Source organism: Arvicanthis niloticus, chromosome 5 (assembly GCF_011762505.2).
Source record: "Arvicanthis niloticus isolate mArvNil1 chromosome 5, mArvNil1.pat.X, whole genome shotgun sequence".
Classification (NCBI taxonomy): domain Eukaryota; kingdom Metazoa; phylum Chordata; class Mammalia; order Rodentia; family Muridae; genus Arvicanthis; species Arvicanthis niloticus.
The window spans coordinates 13,563,481-13,581,617 of NC_047662.1; the positions used below are offsets into that span (position 1 = coordinate 13,563,481).

Below are 18,137 nucleotides of genomic sequence, written 5' to 3' on the forward strand. Positions count from 1 at the left end.
CAGCACTTGGGAGGCAGAGGCAGGCAGATTTCTGAGTTCGAGCCCAGCCTGGTCTACAGAGTGAGTTCCAGGAAGCCAGGGCTACACAGAGAAACCCTATCTCGAAAAACAAAACAAAACAGAAAACAAACAAAAAAACAACAAAAAAGCATAGGGGAAAGGGAGATTCCCCAGTTGGGGGGTGGGGCAGTAAGGCAGAGTAGAGAAGAGAAAGGGGCCTAAGGCAGGAAGTCACTGTCCTGTATCTCACTTCACAGCCTTTAACCCCACCCCAGCCCCACACACAGAGGCAGACAGAACCACTGGAGCATCCCACTCTGCTGGGGTCCTGAGCTGTCTCCCCAGGTAGGCCACCTATAACAGTCCCTGCCTTCTGCCCAGCTCCAGTCTGGGCCGCTAACTCAGTGTAGTAAACAGTTTGAAGCTTGGTTGATCCAGAGTCTGATCCAGGCTCCCATCCTCCATCTCTCAGCCCTCCTCCCACCCACCCTCAGCCCTGAAGGTTTACTCACCCCTTTGCCATAGGGGTGTGTGAGCCAGCCAAGCTCCCCCTTCATTGCTGCGAAGTCCAACAAAACAACTGTGGGAAAGATGGGGGAAAAAGACCAGTGAGCAGGGGCTTTCCCAGGGGACACACAGCAGAACCAGGGTGGTGTGATGTGTGTGCACCTCACACCCCAACAACCCCAACCCAACCCCAACCCCAGGATCTAGACACGGCTTGACCTAGGAAGAAGTGGAACTCTGTGCCACATAGCCGCCTGTCACCAGGCTTTCAGCTATGCTGTTCCCTCAGCCCCCAGCTGGGCAGGGGCAGGGCACAGCGGGAGGTCGGCAGCTGGGTAGTGTGCTGGGGTGAATAGGATAGAATGAGAGTCCACTGCCCCATCTGCTTCCTTGAACAAGGGAACCCTTCACGCGGGTCACAGAGGACGGGACCGTCTGCTTCTGCCTCATCCCCCTGGCATAGAACACCCTGACCCAAACCAGGCCACCGAGCACACACAGTAGCAGAGGGTACATAGACGTTGACTTACTCCATAAGAATGGGTTGTTGGCCAGGCCTGGCAGCAGCACTGTGTTAACCCCCGCACTAGAGAGGCAGAGACAAGTGGATCTCTAGGAGTTCAAGCCCACCCTGGTCTATATAGTCAGTTCCAGGCCAGCAAAGCTACGTGGTCAGACTCTGTACCCCACCTTGCCCCCCTCAAAGAAAAAGAAAGGGCAGTTAACACGAGGGGACAAATCTGGGGTATCTTCCCACCACAAAGTCACTGATTAGGAGAACCTTAGCTTTGAAGACACGGAGGTCTCTAGGAGGGGCCCAAAGCCATCACTGGCCAGGTCTCCCTGGGAAAGCCATTCTTAAGCCTGGCAGAAGCACCTGGAAATGATGGAAGAAAACCCTCACAGGGGACTGTTCCAGCCTAGAGGGATCAGAGGGATCAGGTGCCAGGGCCACACTATTTCCTCTCAAGAGGCATCTGGAGGGGGCTGGAGAGATGGCTCAGCAGTTAAGAGCCCCTTAGCTGTTCTTCCAAAGGCCCAGAGTTCGATTTCCAGCATCCACGTGGTGCCTCATAACTACCTGTAACTCCAGTTCCAGTGGATCTGATGCCCTCACACAGACAATGCAGGCAAAACACCAATGCACATGAATATAAAATCAATCAACCAATCAATATCAATCAATCAATCAATCTGGAACTGCTAGGGCCTAGCCTGGCCCTGGGACTCTTTCCTCCGGCCACTCCTACTTCTCTGCCTGGTGCAGCAGCCAAGACTCAAGATTCTGTTTCTCCTCTATTCCCAGGTAAAGGCTAAGTCCTATCACCCCGCCCAGAGAGCAAGGTATTGGGGAAAGTGAGGCTTTGGACCCGCATAAGGTTCCCAGGTCCAGAAACCAAGGCCTATGGTTGAAGAAACCGCAATGTAATTACTTTGTGGTCAAAGCCAGGTTCAAGATGTGGCCCCAGAAGCAACATTCCTCCATACTAAGAGCTAGATTGTGTCTCAGTGGGTAACTGAGGCAGGCAGGCTAGGGTTCCAGATATAAGAGGAGACTGCAGGGGTCGGGTCATGGCCCTAAGGACAGTGTAGCTCAGCCGATGAGTACATGCTTAGGAGGTAACTCCCTGAACCACCACCACAAAAAATAAACAGTTAACCAGGTGCTTGCCCAGTATGGACAGAGCTTTACACCAACATAAACCAGATGTGGTGACACACACCTTTGATCCCAGCACTCCAAAGGCAGAGGCAGGCAGATCTCTGTGAGTTTGAGGACAGCCTGTTCTTACAAGGCAAGTTTCAAGTTAGCCAGGGCTATATAATGAGACTGTCTCAAACAAACAATAAATATCTTAAAATAAAACTAAAACCAACGGCTGTGTATAGAGCCAAGAGGATTTCTGAATTGAGGCCAGCCTGGGCTACATAATTTCTGAATTGAGGCCAGCCTGGGCTACATCATGACATTCTGTCTCAAACAAAGAAAACCCTTTCTGAAGTTAGACTGTCTCTGTCCTAGGAAGCCCTGAAGCCTGGTGAGCACTGTCGCCCTGGTCCTGGACTCACTCACACCTCTAGCAAGGGTCTGGCGGCCCAGACAAGGAAGAGGAAGTCTGAAGTGGCTCAGACACTGTACCACAGCCGTGGCAGAGACTGTAGTTAGGTAGTGGAAGGTGCGGTGGGTAACAGTGCGGATTTGTTCAGACATGCCCAGGGCCTGAGCTTGAGAAACTCACTATGCTTATACAGGAATGGTTCTGGGGGCTCCTGACTCCAGCTGGGTAGGAGGATGAGGGGAGTGCTGTTCAATAAATCTAACACATAGTACACAGATACCACACACACACACACACACACACACACACACACACACACACACACACACAGCATATACACAAGCAGTATGCAAAGTTCAAGCTAAGCCCCTTGGGGCAGGGGCTTTGAAGGGTTAAACCTGACAGGCAGGCCAGCCCAAGCCTGGATCTAGAACTATCTGAGAAGAAAAGAAGGCTTCATGCAACCCAAGGCTTGCCAACCACAGCCCCCTCCCATGGAAATTCCCTAGAACCAACCATCAGGAACGGGAGAGCCCAGCCATCCCCTTGTGACAGAGGCCCTGGGCTCTGGTAATCAAAGGTTCTGGCTTGCTGAAAGCAAGGAGCTTTGAGGGTCCCCCTTCATGATCTTCTCAGGGATTCATCATAAGGCTGACATAGATGGGGGTACTTCTTAAGTCCTCTGTCCCCTGAGAGACACTGGTGGCGGGGAATCTGCTACCATAATGTCACCCTTGTGGGCTATATTACTTACAAGCTTCCCCATAATGCAATATGCCCCTTGCCACCTCCCTGCTAACCTCATCCCTCTTTACCCAAGATCAGCTTACACCTAAAAAAGGAGGAGACCAGGGACTCCGGATACAAACAGGCAAGGGACTGGGAGGCGGATGAGGCACTTGCTGAACTAAGAAACCCAGCCTTCTCCTGTGGCTCCAACCACCACCCATCCCAGCGGCTCTAGAGTCACTGGCAAGCACTTCTGGCTGGACGAAACAGCTAGATGTGTGGGCAGACCCTCTGTGCAGAGGGCCCTGGCTCACCAATACTGGGCCTCCCTCACTCTCTGTAAGGGAGGACCAGGCAGTGAGGTGGCTCAGAAGGTAAAAACACTTGTCTGTCACCCGAGTTCCATCCCAGAGCTCACATAGTGGAAGGAGAGAGAACCAAGTCCTCTTGCAAGCTCTTGAACTCCACACTTGTGCGTACACACACACACACACACACACACACACACACACACAAGTGTAAGAAAAAAAGTAAAGGTCACTGTAGGTGGTAGATTCAGCAGCTGTCAAGGACCTAACCGATTCCCCTGGTTTTCCAAACCCAGCAGAAAGCAGAAGAGAAGTCTGCACAGCTGTGCCCAGGCTAGAGAGGAGACAGATCATACCTGCCCTCAACTTCCCCTCAAGGGAAGTGCAACCAGCTGGCTCATGACCCCACTCCCAACCACCACCCACCCCAAGACACAGTGTTCCTGGGGAGTCCGGAGCTTAGAAAAGAATTTTCCACAACCACGGGCAATATGCACCCCTTTTCTCCTCCATCCCATGCAGAACGGGATTAATCACAAAGGCTGGAGCGAGGAGGACAGATGCACCCAGAAGCACAAGTACAAGATTGTTTGAGGCTTCCCTGCTGGGGGCTGGGGGCTGGGGGCTGGGGGTTGGGGGCTGGGGGTCAGGAGCCCGCGCCCAGCAAAGCAGACGTCTAATCCTCAACTCCGTGGCAGCCTAGGAAGGGCTCTAGCAAAACCAGCTGTCTTTCCCTTCTCCCCAACTAGTTCCCAGGAAAAGCCACAAATTGAATGAGGGAGAAGGGAGTGAGGGTCTCAGAATCCCGCCCGGTTCACACCTTGACAAAAGCAACTTCGGGCTGGGGGGGGGGGGGGATTCTTTATCTGTCCTCAGGATAGGGGCAGGATCAAACACACCATTCACCCCTAACTCTCTCCACCCTCCAAGAGCTCCAGGCTGGCCCTTTACCCTCCCAACGTGGAAGGGGAAAAGAATAAAGAAACTTCTCACCCATAAGGGGTTCCTCCGCGCTCCCCACCCCCGACCCCCAGCGGGAGTCGTCGGGAGACTCGCTATGCCCAAAAGCAGGGAAAAGTTTTCGCTGTGGGAAACGGAAGCCAGCTCCGGCATGGTGGACAGGAAAATCCTCGGCCAAGGGCAGGGAAGGAATCCCCACCCTCTCGGAGACCCTAGCTGAGGGATAACGCCCCTAAGCACACCCCCGGTTGCGCCTTGGGCGAAGGCAACCTCTGCGGCCCCCTCACCTTGCGTGGCTCCAAGACGCTGGGGCGGGGGCAGGTGATTCACTCCCCCACCTCCAGGTGCCTGGTCTCCCGGTGGCCCCGAGATGACGGCTCCACATCGCGGGAAGCCGCAACCCCACCTGCCGCATTTCCTCCTTCTGAGTCACCCCTTGCTCAGAACACTTGACTTTGGGACTTCCTGTCCTCGCTCCCAGCCCTTAACCTGTCTCCCGAACCTGGGAGGGAGGCTTGGGAAGGAGGGAAGGTATGAGTGGCCAGGGCTAACCCGGGCGCTCCCAATGCTGGCCCAGAGGATCCCAGTGAAAAAGCGGATGGGGCGCAGAGAGACCCTTTTGCTTGGTACGGGGCACCGAGAAGACCCCTCCCCAAAAAGCAGGGCCTGCATCCAAATGCCTTCCGCGAGAAATCGGGGCAGATGAGTTAAGAGAACCCGAGTTACTAAGAGGCTGATCGCCGGGAAACCCGACTTAGACCCCTTCTTTTCCTCTGAGGGACCCCGCGCGTCCTGCGGGGGTCGCGTTCCAGAAGCCGCCGCAGGGCTGCAACCGCGTGGAGGGCGCTGCGTCCCTCTTTCCGAGGCCTCCGAGGCATGCGCGCCCCAGCCGAGATCCCTTAGACCCAGAGAACCTGAGATCTCAGAGAATGGGTCCCCGAGATCGTCCCCGGCCGCAGCCCGCGCGCTCTGATTAACCCTGCGCGCTGAGACCCAGCAGCCATAAGTCAGCTTCCAAAGGTGCGCCCCAGAGAGGAGGCTGGAGCGCCCGGGGTCCCGTGTCCCGGAGTCCCTGCTAGCTGCGGCCACCGTGTAGACACTCACCTTCTTTTCCCTGCGCTGCCGCGGCCGCCAGTGCACAACCCCACAGCAGCGCCAGGCAGAAACCGGCTGCCCGGAGCTCCATGCCGCACCCCTCGCTCCCCGCGATCCCTGCGGTCCGCACGCTTGCCTCGATGTCCCGTTCCTGCTCGCCCGCCGCCACACACAACTTCTACCCTCCTGCCTCAAGTCCTTAATGGAAGTTGGGTGAGAACCCGCTCCTGTTCATTCATGCCCTGCGCTGACGTCACCGAAACCACGCCCTCAGGAATGTCTTTAAAGGGGCCGGACTGACACCCTGACTAGAGGGCGGAGAAGTCAGAGGGAAGTTGGGGGTGGGGAGAGGGCAGGAATTTGGGGAGGATTGTGGGGGCCTGTGTACGGGTCTCCGTGTGCATGTGCATGGCCTGTACAAACCTTGAGGAGTTTGCTCACTTCAAAGCGCCACCAAGGGTTAGTCCCCAAATGTGTGCAATGAATCTGTGCCTACTCTCCCCTTTCGCTCTTGGGCTTCGGGACGTGAATTGTAAATCTGAGAAGTAGCAGCCTCCTTAGCAAAGGGCCTGGAGAAGAACTCCTGATAACACACACACACACACACACACACACACACACACACACACTCCTGAGACCTCCAGAAGATATGCCACACCCAGGAAGGTCCTCTAAGCTGTGTTCCAAGAGCAGTGCCTCTGGGAACAAGTCAGACATGCACGAGTCTTTACTTTACAGTGGAGGGTTTAAGGTTCCTAGGTATCCTCGAATGCCCACAGGCGGCACACCTCCCCAGTCATAGTGATAGTGGCAGGACTTGAAGCTGGGTCCAGATCTGTTTTAACCACTGTTCCATTTGGGGACCCTGCAGCACAGACCCTCACGGGTACCTCTTGACCTCTGCCTCTGAATTCCAACAGAACACCCTTGTCCCCTGATCCCTGGATGACAGAATGAGATTACCTTTTGATACCCTGGAGACGTTTACCTCCTACCCACCCTTTCTCTGCCAAGGTTCCTCAAATCTGAGTTCATCTTTTCGCTTGGCGTCTAGAGTCAGTGAAACAAACGGACATGAAGTGAACTAAGCAGCTAGTCCAGCCGCCCACAACTGCCTGTTGCTCTGTTACCATTTGGCCAGTGGGAAAGGAACGGTTGTAGCAGGCTTGGTTCTCCATGGACCATTCTGCCTACCCTTTAGTCCCTGGTCTTCCTCTCTGTGACTCCCCTGTCCCTGGTCATCCTGGTCCACACTATACTACTCTGGTACCAGGTCCTCCTGGGTCCTACCCACCAGCTTGGCCTTGGCGCCTGTTTCTGAGAAACGGGTCCAGACATTTCCCCTGGAGGGGGAGAGAAAGGGTTAATTACAAGTGTTGGGGTTAATTAAAGTCTTTGATCAGGGATGATGGGAGAGGAGGCTATGTCTTCTGAGAATGAGAGTGAGTGAACATGTGTGTGTGAGCATGTTTGAATAAAGTACTGGAGTGTGTGAGCCTGGCCATAAGGGTTAGTGTGTGGGAATCTGTAAGCCCCTTGTGTATCGAGCGTGGACGTGTGTCAATGCAAGTGTCCATATGTATGTAAGTGTGTGCTCAGGTGTGAGAGGACCTGTGTGTACCCGAGTGCGCCACACACGTCCCAGCAGTGGGGAGCACAGTGGAAGAGGCTGTAGTCAAAGTCTGGACAAGTCATTTGGCCCCTCTAAGCCTCCCTGTGCTCCCTAAGGACACAGTAATCTACTTGGAAGAAGTCACGGAGAAGATCAAATAAGGTCGAGCATGGAAACCGCACAGTCTGGGACACAGACCCTCGAGTCAAATCTCAGCTGTTATTACGGTTACATGCGGTTCAGCAAGAGGAAATCACATCTGGGGTGGCAGGGACTGTGGTGTGCCAAGGTCCTGTGGACAGGCACGTGCACGTGTGTCGAGATGAGTGGAACATGTGTGTAGTATACACATGGCATGGGTAAGTGTTCTGTTGGACACGCTAGGCTGGGGACCCTGTGGTTTGTGTTAAGATTTCCTGTCAGTTCCTTTTGTTTTGTTTTGATTTTTTTTCTTGGTATGTGTGTGTTTTGGGGGTGCCTCTGAGGCCAGAGGACTGCACGGGATCCCCTGGAGTTGGAGTTACAGGCGGTTGTGAGCTACCTGATGTGGGTGCTTGGATCCGAACTCAAGTTCTCTGAAGAACAGGAAATGTTCTTAGCCACTGAGCCCGCCCTTCAGCCCCTGGATCTGACTGTTGAGACAAGGTCTCACGTAGCCCAAGATGATGTGGAACTTACTATGTAGCAGAGGCTAGCCTTGAATTCCTGATCCTCCTTCCCTGCCTCCGTCTGTTGTCTGTAAGACCTTGTATATACATGTGACATGGTATTTATAGGCTCTGGATTTTAAATATTCGAGTACTAGAAAACTTGATGTGTGCCAGGCATCATGGTGCACGCCTTTGATCCCAGCACTGCGGAGGCAGAGACAGACAGATTGCTGGGAGTTTAAGGCCAGCCTAGTCTATATAGTTATATAGCTAGTATATAGCTCTGAGCTGGCCAGGGCTACATCATGAGACCCTGTGTGAAAGAAAGAAAGAAAGAAAGAAAGAAAGAAAGAAAGAAAGAAAGAAAGAAAGAAAGAAAGAAAGAAAGAAAAAAAGAAAGAAAGAAAGAAAGAAAGAGAAAGGAGAGAGACAGAGAGAGGGGGAGAGAAAGACAGAGAAAGAGACAGAGAGCCGGGCAGTGGTGGCGCACACCTTTAATCCCAGCACTTGGGAGGCAGAGGCAGGCGGATTTCTGAGTTCGAGGCCAGCCTGGTCTACAGAGTGAGTTCCAGGTCAGCCAGGGCTACACAGAGAAACCCTGTCTCGAAAAACCAAAAAAAAAAAAAAAAGAAAGAAAGAAAGAAAAGAAAAAGAAAAACCAAAAGAGAGAGAGGGAGGGAGGGAGGGAGGGAGAGAGACAGAGAGAGAGAGAGAGAGACAGAGAGAGACAGATAGAGAGAGAGAGAGCGCGCGGCGCGAGAGAGAGACAGAGAGAGAGATGTTTGTAGAAAACAGACAGTACCCATCCAGCGTTCAGATACTTATCCAGAAACTCTTGTTGAATGAGTGAAGGTGTAAGTGAATGGGGTGTTGGCCAGTTCTCCAAGCACTGGTTCCTGTGTCGAGTTGGCTGTTTCTCTCTGTGCCATGCATGTGCTTTATGCATACCCCCAAAAGTTGACCCTCCCCGACACGCCAGGATGCTGTCAGGCCTCCTCCATGTTAGGGCCATATGCTGAGAGACGTGTGCTGGAGTCTGGTCGGAGCACAGGCTGTGTGCTCACCCATCTCCACCGTGGACCATGAGCTGAAGCTGGTGTGGAGAAGAGATTTGTGCAGTGGCAGGCAGGAGGCGGTCGCTTTAGTCACCCACAGGCTGGCACTCCCTTCCCCTCTCCTGACTGGCTCTGGGTGACTGATGCTAAGGGGAAAGTTCCCTAGTGAGTCTCATAAATTGGCCAGGGAATGTGGGATTTATTGCAGTGTAATCGGCTGTAATGCAGATGGAATTACCCAGTAAAGGCCCCAAGGAGCCCTGGGGGCCTAAGTGCTACTGCAGCGGGCTAGGCTTCCCAGGACGGGGCAGGTGGAACCAGAGAGAGAGCCTGCCAGTTCACCTGCTGGCTCAGGTGCCCACCTTTGCTAGGCTCTGCTTCGGGCTGGGCACAAGCAGACCACCCATAAGAATGTTGACGCCTCCGTTTCCCTACCTAGCTTTGATTTGCATATGCTCTTGGTCAAGAGCCAGATAGAATCAAAAAAGGATGAGGACTGGAGCTATCTGGGACTGAAGGGCTTACTTACTACGGGCTAGGCTCAGTTCTCAGCATTTTGTCACGCTCATGTCTGCCTTATGAGTGCAGGGGGGAGAAGTGAACTCAGGGAAGTTGGAGACTGGATCTCAGCCAGTTCGGACCCAGTATATACCCTTCACCTGTCTCAGAATCCCACAGCCCTCCACCTGGAATGACGGATCTGCTTTCTGCAAACCAGGACTTCCAGGTCACTGTCATGACTGTACTCTTAGTGGCTTCAGGGGACAGGTCCTTTCCTCAGCCTCTGAGTCCTCCTGAAACAATGAAGATCTTCAACTGGGCCAAAGGAACTCTTTCTCAGATTCCTGAACCTCTAACGGTCTCCCAGACAGCCTGACTCTCTCCCTGAGGCAGGAATTAAATATGACGTATCTGCATCCCTGAATCCAAGAGAAAAGTGACCTGCATACAGGAGTCACTTCATAAACGCTCATGGCTTGGTTTTGTTTTAAGACAAGGTTTCTCTGTGTAGCCCAGGATGTCCTGGAACTCTCTCTGTAGACCAGACTGGCTTCCTACTTTGAGACGAGCCTGCCTCTGCCTTCTGGGATTACAGATGTGCCCAACCACCGCTACCCGGCTTATTTATTTTTGAGAGGGTGTCTCGCTAAGTCCCCCAGTCAAGCCTTTAGCTCTTGATTCTTGTGCTTCAGTCTCTCTAGTGATGGCTACAGGAGTTAGTCAACACACCCAAGGACATTCCTGCCTGCACACTGACCAAGGTGTACCCTCTCCACCTGGACAGTTCTACCCATTCGGCAGGACCTATCTTAACGAAACACCAGAGAACGGAGACCTGAAGTGCAGTGGGAATGTGTGGATAGAGAGGGATGGAGGTAAGATCAGTGGATACATGGATTTAGGGAGGCCTGGGTGGGTGGATAAAGGGATGCTAAGATGGAAAGATGGCGGTCCAGCTGATCTGCCTCCTGCTGCATAGGATATATGTGATTTAACTGTGTGGTCTGTAAAACTAGGAAAATAAAGGGTCTGTATCCTCCAGGGCAGCAGCTAGCATTCCGTGAGATCACTGAGCACCCGCCGAAGCTTGAATGGGTCTACAATCAACCTTAAGTCTCAGCTGTTCCTCCCTCTATGGTCAGATCTCTTCTGAAGGCTGACTGGCCAACTAACTGTCCTTGGAGATCAAATCCAGGGGCAGGTGTACTATAGTACTCTCTCCTTAGGCAGGGAGATCCTTGAGAGACAGGGGACTAATTCATTCCTTCTTTCTGGCCCCAGTGGTGCCTGGCATACAGTAGGTGTTCAGCAAATATTTGTGGACCGCAAGGCAGGCTTTGACTAGAGCCCCCTTTTCAAAGGATCGCACTTTCCAAGCGGCAGGGGGAAAAATGAAATTGGTTGATCAGCTTTTCGGTTGAGGCTTTCGGATGATCTACGGGATAGCTTTGCTGAGCACCGCTTCCCGCCACACACACACACACACACACACACACACACACACACACACACACCACAGGAACAAGGCTGTTTGAGGTGAGGGTCGGAGACTCACGTGTGGGCTCTTAGATTTTAAGGGGGTGGCACAAGACGAAACCCCTTGTGTAATTGCGGGGCTTCCCCTACTCCCCCCCCCCCCCCCCCGCCCTCCAAGAGCTGGATTAGAGGCTGCACCGCTTCCTCTGGGGCTTGCAAACGCTTCCTGGGACCCTTTGAAGTGGGTTCTTCGCAAATCCTGCCCGCGGGGCACGGGGCGGGGCCTCCGGGAGGGCGGGGCCTCCCCTCAATCCCCAGGGTCACTGGGGTGCCTTCCGCCTACCTCCAGTATGGTTTCTCAGTCCCCTCCCTCCTTCAGCCCCTGCCCCTCATTCAGCTGGGCCTTTCCACCCCCATCTGTCCACATCCTCCTGGTCCTCCAGCTGGGCTTGGATCACAGATCCCTAACTTTCCTGTCCACCCCAGGCCTTGCTCAAGGCTCAGAGTGTCGGGCCTACAACTGAGTATTTTTAACAGTAAAGCAAAGGCAGGCATGGCTGCTCAGGGCTGCAAGTTCACAAGTTCAAGGCCAGACTCGATTCATAATGAAACGTCAATGCAAAAGGGAAGTTCACATGAGATTATGACTCCGCTGTGTGCCAGGGGAGCATTGTGCCATCCTGCGTCATCCAAAACCTGTGACATCATCCAAAGCCCGTGACACCATCCAAAGCCCGCGAGAAGCGGGCTCCCATTTTACACGTGAAAACACGAGTCCAGCCCAGAAACGGAGTTCCCACCCCAAGCCCACCCCACTCCACTCCACCTATATGGAATACAAGAAAATCAACGTCATACTTGATAGGTTATTTCTCCCTGCCGACGAAATGAGCCAATTTAAACCAGATTAGATTAGATTAAAGGCAGGTTTATTGGAAAGCTGCTCTCCGGTGGGCAAGTTCAATGGCCCCAAGGACCAAGGCCAGGGAAGTCACTGTGGGGAAGAGGAGGGGGGTAAGGGAGAGAGAGAGATGTGTAGACCTGGTTGGCCTCAAACTCTTACAGATCTGCCTGCCTCTGTCCCCTGAGTGCTAGGATTAAAGGCATGGGCCACCACCCACCACAACCTGCTTCTCCTATTTTTTTTTTTTGACATGTATTTATTTTATGGTACCTGCTTACCATGGGCCCACGTGGCGGTCAGAGGACCTTTGTGGAAGTTGGTTCCCTTTCCGCCATGTGGGTCTCAGGGATGGATCTCAGGTCAGCAGGCTTGGAAGCAACTGCCTTTACCTGCAGAGCCACCTCTCCAGCTCCTTTTTTAAGAAGGAGCCAGATCCACAGAGGGGGCGGGGCTTACAGAAAATTCCAGAACCACAGTGAAGACTCCAAGTCTGGCCAGACTTCTACCTTGTGCTGTCTCTCATCTTGTCACATCTGCCCCGAAGAGCACCTGAAGGCTGTCAGCTCCAGGGGAAAGTCTCATCACAAACCCTGTGCCAAGAAGTTTGTAATACAGGCAGAAATCAGGGGACCCCGCTTCTCACTGGCTCTGGTACTTCCTGTCCTCTTTGCCCGAATCACTCACCCCTCCTCCGTTTCCAGGGCTGCTGTCTGGTTCAGCTAACCTGTGACACCTTCACCTAACTTCCCTGCACCCCCTCTTTGTTCTTCCCCACACTTTACCCATGGGCACACGCAGGGCTAACAGTAGCTCACCCACTAAGAGATGTGTGAGTTTGGCACACCTAGCACAAAGCCTGGCATCTAGCCCAGAGGCCTTGGAGGCTTCAGAGAGAGAAGAGTGGGGGATTCCCGGTGCTACAGAGATGGAGCAAAGGGATCTCCAGGAAATGCCCCACCTGAGTTCCAGAGTCCTCTGCTCTGACCCTGGGGCCTCCATTCTAGGTGCTTTCCCAAATTGTCTTATTTCATCATTTGTTGTAGCTCCATTTTACAGGCAGGGAAACTGAGGTCCACACTGATGAAGGAACCTGCTCAGACCTGCACCACACCTCTGTGGCAAAGATCACTTCCCTCTGACACTATGGCCCTGGTTCAACTCTACTGTGCAGGGGGCCTCCCATGTCCTCTCTCTAGTCTGGTTTCTCCACCTCCCCCCCCCCAAAAAAAAACAGTGTCCCCTGGGCAGATCAGAAGATAGAGCCATGGCTGGCCCTCATTCACTGTAAAGAGCTAGAAGCTGTGGGTGTGAGCTCCAACCTTGCTTTTCCCCATGTCAGGTGGGGATAAAAATATTGCAATATCCACCTTGCGGGGGCAGACATGGAAGTGTGAGGAACGGGCAGATACTGAGCCGTGGTAGCTGCACGAACATCAACCTGGCTTATTTTTATCACTAACACCCTACTTGGGGGCCCCAGGCTGGCATGGGACCTGGCTGGTGTCACCTGCTTCCCGAATCCTGACAGCTAGGCCAATGGCCTGGGCGGAAGCCTAGAGGAAGGAAGAATGGAAGGGTAGGGAAGCCACACTGTGTCTTTGAAGTCCCTGGGAATCCCCCAAGCCTGCCCCATAACCCCTCACCTCCCCAGTACTGCTCCAGGCTCAGTACAGTTTTACTTGGTATTGGAGAGGTGGTTCCAAAAGTACCTATGGGCACACACACACACTCGCAAGTAAGTGGCTTGCATGATGGATGGGCTGGTGGATAGATGGATGGATGGGCTTGGAGACAGATGGATGGATGGGCTGGTGGACAGACAAACAGATGAGCAGCCAGGAGGAGACTACCTGGCAGCCAGGGCTGTCTGTAAGCTGATGGATGGGACACAGGGATTGTTGAAAGAGATGGGGCCCAGCAGGGAAGGAAGGAAGGAAGGGTGGATGGATGGGTGTACAGACAGACTGACTGACAGATTAGGGAAACAGATAGGAGGAGGAGGGAGGGGTGTGGGGGGTCTGGGTGAGTGATGAGAGGCCCTGCTGAGGAAGGGGGGGCTGGAGGGGGTCCTCTGGGGTAGGTGTGGCTGAGATGAAGGAGGGGTCTCAGTGAGGGGGGATGCTTCCCTGCCAGGGTAATTGCAGATAGACAGATAGATGGATTCACACCTCACACCGGATGGGATGGATGGCTCAAGGGGGCTGGGCGGGAGTCAGCTGGGTCCCCCTGAGACTGGCTAATGGAGAAAGACGGACAGATGGAGGGAAATGGGAACAGGGACAGGAGAAGAATCCAGGACTCTGTGACCCAAGTTGGTCTATAGGAAGCTGTAGATTTAGCCTTTAGGAAAATGCATTTCTCTTGGGCACACACAAGTGAGTTCATAGACATGTGTGGTCCAGATGAAGATGCTTGCCTCTGGCTGGGTACTGGGCACTTCTCAGCATGTGTGTGAACCTGTGGGGGTGCAAGCCTGTTGATGAGTGTGAGAATTGGGAGCCAGGAGGGTGGGGAGACCCTGCCCTTCTCTCAAGGCTCCAGTGGGAACCTGGGGATCGCCTTGCTTGAAGACCAGGTGTAAGTATTTGGGAACTCGGAACCTCCTGGGGTGGGTGTGGGTGGCTAGTTTACTGTGTGTGCGCTTCCTGTGTGTTCTTTGCGTTTCTCACCAGATCCATCAAAGGCCTCTTCAAAATAACACACAGGAATGGAGTGTGGTGGCTCGCACCTGGGACCCCAGATGTTGAAACAGGAGGATCGTTGTGAGTTTGAGGTCACTTTGGTGTGGTGATTCAGGACCTTAATCCCAGAGCTAGAGAAGTGGAGGCAAAAGGATGAGGAATTTCAAGGCCAGCCTTGGCTACTTAGCAGAGTTGGCAGCCAGCCTGGACTACATGAGGATCTGTCTAACCAAATAAAACAAACCACAACCGTAATTGGAGGTGTTTAGCAGGGTCCCGCAGGCGAGAGCGGGGCTCAGGCAACCCTGCCCTGGAAGACCAAGAACCCAGCCCTCCCCAGGACACTCACTGCCACACTCGGCTCCTCCGCCCTCCTTGCTGCTGAGAGTTGAGCGGGCCTACGAGGCTCGGGTGGAGGGGGGGTGACAAAGGAACAGCAGGAGCCCAGCAGCAGAGCCACGTGGAGCGTAGGGCCAGACCGGTCCCAAAGGCTGGGGGAGGGGATGTCACAGGTCTTTAGCAGCTGCCCCGCCCCGTCTCGCTCCGGCCGCCCCACTTCCGACCCCGCAGGTGTCGCCTTTGAGGGTCGCCACGTGAGGTTTATGGCGCGGCCGCGTCTGTGCCTCGTAAAGGGGGTCGCGCCAGCAGAGCTGCTGCCCCCGTCGCCTTGGAAACAGGGCGTATCCCCGCGGAGGGCCAGGCGGGTGGGACCCACCTGGGGTCACCGGACGCTCCCGCTGCGCGCTCTGCATATCTCCTCTAGCTCCTCCGGGTGGTCCGCACTCCCCTGCCGCCCCTCTCCGCCCCTAGCTCCGGAGAGCCTTTGAGAGTCACCTCCTCCCGGAAGCCTTCAGCCACTGCCACCTGTAGGGGTCCGGGGTCCGGGACTGGCGTTTTCTAGCCATGCCCACCAATGAGCATAGTCCCACTGTGAACCTTGACCTCAAGCCAAGCACCAAGAATGGCATCTTTTGTTTTCATACCCCCTCCTAGAAGGAGCCAAGGACCAGCGAGAAAAAAAACAAAAACAAAACAACAGCACCCTCAGTTTCCCTGTCTGTAAGGAGGGACTGATGACATGGGTCCTCTAACAGACGCTTACTGGTTTGCCCGCTTTCCTAAATTCGATGCCTGGAGCCCACAGGGCGAAAGTAGAGGCCCGATTCCCACTAATTATCCTCTAACCCACATGCCTGCCTCCATGCATGGCTCGGGCTGCGGGCGGGATGTGGACACAAAATAAATAAGGGCTAGGCATCTATCTGCCTTTAACCCCGGCGCTAGGGAGGCAGAAACAAAGGGGATCTCTGTGAGTTTGAGTCTAGCCTGGTCTACATAGTGAATTCCATCCAGTCAAGGTTACAGAGTGAAACTATCTCCAAAATAAAATATAAGTAATTAAAATTAATATATTTTAAAGGGAAGGTGTCAGTACCAGACTCTTGCAACTTAACACCCAGAGTAGGAATCCTTCCACTGAGCTCCACTCCCAGCTCTGGCTCCGAAGACCCTCAGCTAGGATGGGCAGATTCCAGATGGTCCTGGCCCCCGGCCCCCAGTGCCTGCTGCACCACAGTGAGCCCCACCCTTCAGGCCCTGATTGGGGCTCTCCAAGCTGCTGGTGAGTCTAGACTTCTCTAAGGGACCTGCAACTCCCACATCACCAGGCATGATTTGTGACCCCCACTTTCCCCATCTGCCTCTTCTGCAGACCCAGCACTATACACATCCTACCTTTTGCTAAGATCTGTGGTCTCTAGACATGCTCAAAGCCAGGCCGATCAGGATCGCCTTGTCTTGCCGAGGACAGGCACATTCAGGAATCCTCAACCTCCTCCCTGGCCTTAAGACCTAGTGACTGATTCCAGGGCTAGACATAGGACAGGGACATACTTGAAGACCCTTCCCAATACAGGCTCAGAAGGGGAGAAAGAAGCTCAGAGATGACACCCCTCCAGGATGGCAACCACCCACAGCCATCATCCCTCCTGTTGATGAGCCTGGCTATATGCTCTTGAATATAAACAGCAACTCAGCCAGGTGGTCATTTCATGCTTATGGATGGAAAAATTGAGTCAAAGAGAGAAAAAAAAATCACTTGACAAACATTACCCCCTGGCATGTGGCAGTCCCATTCCTTCCCGGGCACCCTGCATTTCCCAGTGTACCTCGCAGTGACTCACAACTGGCTATGGATGCATTTGCATCTGGTGCAGGGTGAGCGAGCACCTTTAGGAATTGAGACTGGTTTTACTTTGCTGTCAATCTGAGGCTCCAGTGCCCAACTCAGGGCCTAGAACATAACAGGTTTGTTGAAGTCACCTGGCAACAATGTCTTCTAGGAACTCCACAGAGGCCCTGTCTTCCGGTGGCCACACTTCCGGTTGAACATGTGGCTCTGACCCTAGGACACTGACTATATCGGATGGACCCTCTCACAGAGTCCATCCCATGACTATTACCTCCTGGTTTACAGAGGGCAGAGACAGAACGAATTGGTCAGTCCGGATTCGAAGCCATCTCTTTGTAGCTCACAAAAGAACTTCAAACCCTGTGGGGTCTGGCTGACTTGGGGGTCTGCCCTGGAGATAGCATGCGGCAGGTGTAGGGGGCGAAGGCTTCCCTTGGAGCACAAGTCGAGTTGTAGACACTTGAGTGGGCCCTATGGGAAGGCAGGTGACACAGGGGCCCTGAGGGCAGGGTTGGCTCAGGTGAAAGTATGGGGCCCCCTCCCCCTGCACAGGCATCTGAGTGTCTGAGGCAACTGGGCAGAGACTGAATCAGGTGGGCGGTTGTCAGCAGCCTCCACAGATGAACAAGCACTGAGAGGTGAACGGTTTGCTCAGTCAGACAGCTAAGGCTGGGACTTAGCTTGGTGGTCCATCTGGTGCTTGCAGGAAGCCCTGGGTTTGCCCCGCCCAAACTGGGCATGCCCGGTGATGTGTGCCTGTAATCCCAGCACTCAGGTGAAGGCAGAAGGATTGCTGAGAGCTTCGGGTTAGCCTGAGCTACATTGTGAGTTCCAAGCCAGCCTAGGCTACAGTGAGACCCTACCTGGATAAACCACAAGAAAGAAAGCCAGATGGGACAGACGCGGTCTTGTAACGCTACTTACTTGGGAGGTGGAGGAAGGAGGATCAGGAGCTGGAAGCCATCCTTGGCTACTTAAAAACCTGTCTTTCCTTCAGATTTACTTTATTTTCATGTGCATGGGTTTTTAACCTGCGTTATTCGTGTGTGCCTGGTGCTCCCACAGGCCAAAGAAAGGGCATTGTGTCCCTCTGGAACTGGAGTTACAAATGCTGGGAACAGAACCTGGGTCCTCTGGAAGAGCAGCCAGTGATCTTAACTCCAATGGCATCTCTTCAGCTCTGAGATCCTGCCTTAAAAAGTAGTAACGGCAGGGCGGTGGTGTCGCACGCCTTTAATCCCAGCACTTGGGAGGCAGAGGCAGGCGGATTTCTGAGTTTGAGGCCAGCCTGGTCTACAGAGTGAGTTCCAGGACAGCCAGGGCTATACAGAGAAACCTTGTCTTGAAAAAAACAAAACAAAACAAAACAAAAAAGTAATAACGGGGGTGAGGTGGGGGGAGGGGGAGG

At 53.7% G+C, this 18,137-nt stretch overlaps 1 protein-coding gene and 1 long non-coding RNA gene across 2 annotated transcripts in view; both read right to left on the bottom strand.

Annotated features, from left to right (window-relative positions):
• Positions 1-5,863, bottom strand: part of Epha2 (EPH receptor A2) — a 30,331-nt gene extending 24,468 nt beyond the window's left edge. The window contains exons 1-2 of the mRNA XM_034503069.2: positions 5,669-5,863; positions 513-580 (exon numbers count right to left, since the gene is read on the bottom strand). Coding sequence (XP_034358960.1) covers positions 513-580; positions 5,669-5,750 — 150 coding nt within the window. The 5' untranslated portion in view covers positions 5,751-5,863. The remainder of the gene's footprint in view (positions 1-512; positions 581-5,668) is intronic.
• Positions 5,864-13,508: 7,645 nt separating this feature from the next.
• Positions 13,509-15,101, bottom strand: LOC143442189 (uncharacterized). The gene is made up of 3 exons (XR_013110199.1): positions 14,888-15,101; positions 14,527-14,669; positions 13,509-13,566 (listed from the first exon to the last, which is right to left on the bottom strand). It is a non-coding gene; the product is annotated as an uncharacterized LOC143442189 (long non-coding RNA).
• Positions 15,102-18,137: the final 3,036 nt, after the last annotated feature.